This window comes from Rutidosis leptorrhynchoides, chromosome 11, assembly GCF_046630445.1.
Source record: "Rutidosis leptorrhynchoides isolate AG116_Rl617_1_P2 chromosome 11, CSIRO_AGI_Rlap_v1, whole genome shotgun sequence".
Taxonomy (NCBI): Eukaryota; Viridiplantae; Streptophyta; class Magnoliopsida; order Asterales; family Asteraceae; genus Rutidosis; species Rutidosis leptorrhynchoides.
In genome coordinates, this window is record NC_092343.1 from 178123697 (window position 1) to 178126578 (window position 2882).

The 2882-nt window shown below is 34.2% G+C and overlaps 1 protein-coding gene across 1 annotated transcript; it reads left to right on the top strand.

Moving 5' to 3' along the window:
* The first annotated feature begins 997 nt into the window (after positions 1-997).
* Positions 998-2376, top strand: LOC139875270 (uncharacterized). Its single transcript, XM_071862613.1, has 3 exons — positions 998-1012; positions 1562-2254; positions 2371-2376. The coding sequence occupies exons 1-3, from the start codon at positions 998-1000 to the stop codon at positions 2374-2376; spliced, it is 714 nt and encodes a 237-aa protein (XP_071718714.1).
* Positions 2377-2882: the final 506 nt, after the last annotated feature.

The following is a 2882-nucleotide window of genomic DNA, read 5'->3' on the forward strand; positions in this document are numbered from 1 at the left end:
AACAATTATTTCTGTACGAATTTAATAGGAACAATTACATAATTTCTTTTGCTCAATTACGTGTTCGATGATTAATCCTTCTTTATAGTTAAATGAACGTACATGTACAAAGTTTGCTCAATTCGTACATATTGGTTATACCTTTTCCTCATGTTTGGCTTCAGATCTAGCCTTGCGGGTTGCATTGAGATCGCTTACTTTATCCTTGATGGCCTGCATATTTCTCGACTTATACTTTTAAAGACAAAAATTTCAATAGGCAGAATGTGCAAAGCTCGTTTATTTATATAAATCATTCCTAGATAAGAGATTTTGGTTTCTTATTTGGTGGCTAAAAATGCCGACAAATGTTAGGAAAACACACTACATTAAATATAGGAGGAGCATTTTCTGGTTGACCTCGTTTTGTTTTATCCAATCTTGAGGCAATATGTTCGTACACATATACATAATTTATACGGTTAAGTCAGGTAGGGATGTTCATCGGTTTTGTTTTTGATTTGATCAGTGTATTTGGTCCGGTGTATTTAGGGAAATTCCCCAAAATACACCTTTTTAAAAAGTTTTATTCCAAAATACACTTTTAGAAAAAAAATTGTCTATTTACACCATTAAGTCGACTACCCGTTGGGTCGACTACATCTATACCCGGTCGACCACACCAAATTTCAATGTGGTCGACCACCGTTTATAACTGGAGGTCGATTTCTGTTGGCTATCGGTCGACCACTGTATTCGACCCCAAAAAACACGGGCGACCTTAATGATGGTCGAGTATACAAAAAGACACTGAAATAGCGAGTTGGGATAACAAAATTCAAATTTCAACTCTAACAAAAATTCGCTCCACAAGCCCTAGTTACGAACCCTGATTCATCAACCCTCATTCATTGCAGATTCAATCAAGAGATCACTTCAATAGTTTGTAATTAAACCCTAATTCCATCGTCAGTGTATCTATTTCGTCCCTAGATTCAATCAAGAGTTCCCTTCAAAGATGACAGATATTGAGGTAAAACCTATTTCGTTGTTGTATGTATATGTTAGTTTATCTGTATGTGTATATATGTGTATATATGTATATGTATGTATGGGTCCCTGTATTTATATCTATGTGTGTATGGATGTATTTGTATGTGTGTACATGTCAGTATATGTATAGGTATAGGTATCTGTAATTGTATATGTATATGTATATGTATATGTATATGTATATGTATATGTATATGTATATGTATATGTATATGTATATGTATATGTATATGTATATGTATATGTATATGTATATGTATATGTATATGTATATGTATATATCTGTATATGGTTATGGGGATGCCTTAGGTCAGAAGATCACTTGCATACTCGACCATTCAAAGGGTCGACTGCCAAAAACATAAACTATAGTCGACCCCATTTTGGGTCGCCTATAGTTGAATAAAACTGTAGTCGACCAGAAAGAAGGTCGACTATAGTGTATTTGCTTTTCAATTGTATGTACCTGTATGTATGTGTATGTATATTAACATTTATGTATAATGACATTATCATTGTCTGATTACAGGTTTGGTTCGAGGCCAAGGTCACCATTCTAAGCAATATGTCTCTTATAAGGGAGATTAAGAACAAACTCACTCCGGCTCAGGCAAAGATTTTCAGAGAGACGTGTTTCGATCATTGGTTAGATATAAAGTGTGATGACAATGATCCGGGATACATACATTGCTTATTAATGAATCAGACTGACCGTCCGAAAAAGTTTATAATCAACGGACGCGAAATATGTGAGGAGCCAGAAGAGCTATGGTTTCGAGTTACCCGAGACCATGTCATTAGGTGTGGTAGACGTGAGTTTTGCTTGGTTACCGGGATGCGGTTTGGTCCAGTTACATCTTTTATAGATTGGATAGGTCAAGAGAGGTCGGATTTTGACCACTCGGTTTCATCTCGTGTTTTTATTAAACGACATAGTGGTCAACGTCATCTTTCAGAGTTTCGCGACGCCTTTTTTAAAGATGAGTTGAAAGGAACTGACAAGGATAAGGTCATAGTCGTCATTGCGTTGATAATTAACTTATGCTTCCTTGGGAAGCAGTTGCGGGATAGCGTAAACTATGACATGCTTCTTTTATTAGAGGACTTTGAGTTGATGAACAAGTATCCGTGGGGTTCTTTCTTATGGACCAAACTTTACAATAGTTTGCATCACGTGTTAGTACCTTATAAAGAGAGGGTAGCAGATAAAACCCGGAAGGGGGTAATGACATACCATTTGAGCGGATTCACTTGGGCATTTAAGGTAGTAATCTGTACTTATAAATTTTAAGAAATTAACATGTTTCATATTTAACCAAATTTGGTTTTTGTTTGTAGATGTAGATATGGGAGGCATACAAACACCGAATAGAAGCATATGCTTTCAATCCTGAAAGTGAAGGCATACCTCGTGGAATCCACTGGAAACGGAAGAAGAAAGTCATGGGCTGGAATGAGTACGTTGAGTTGATGCAACTCCCGGTGAGTATAATTATACCAAAATATTTATGTATGTGTTATGTTTATATGTATGTGTATATCTATATGTATATGTAACTGTATATGTATGTGTATATGTAACTGTATATGTATATGTAACTGTATCTGTATATGTATATGTAACTGTATATGTATATGTATATGTAACTGTAACTATATATGTATATGTATATGTATATGTATATGTATATGTATATGTATATGTATATGTATATGTATATGTATATGTATATGTATATGTATATGTATATGTATATGTATATGTATATGTATATGTATATGTATATATATATGTATATGTATATGTATACGTATATGAATATGAATATGTGTATGACAGGATGATATCC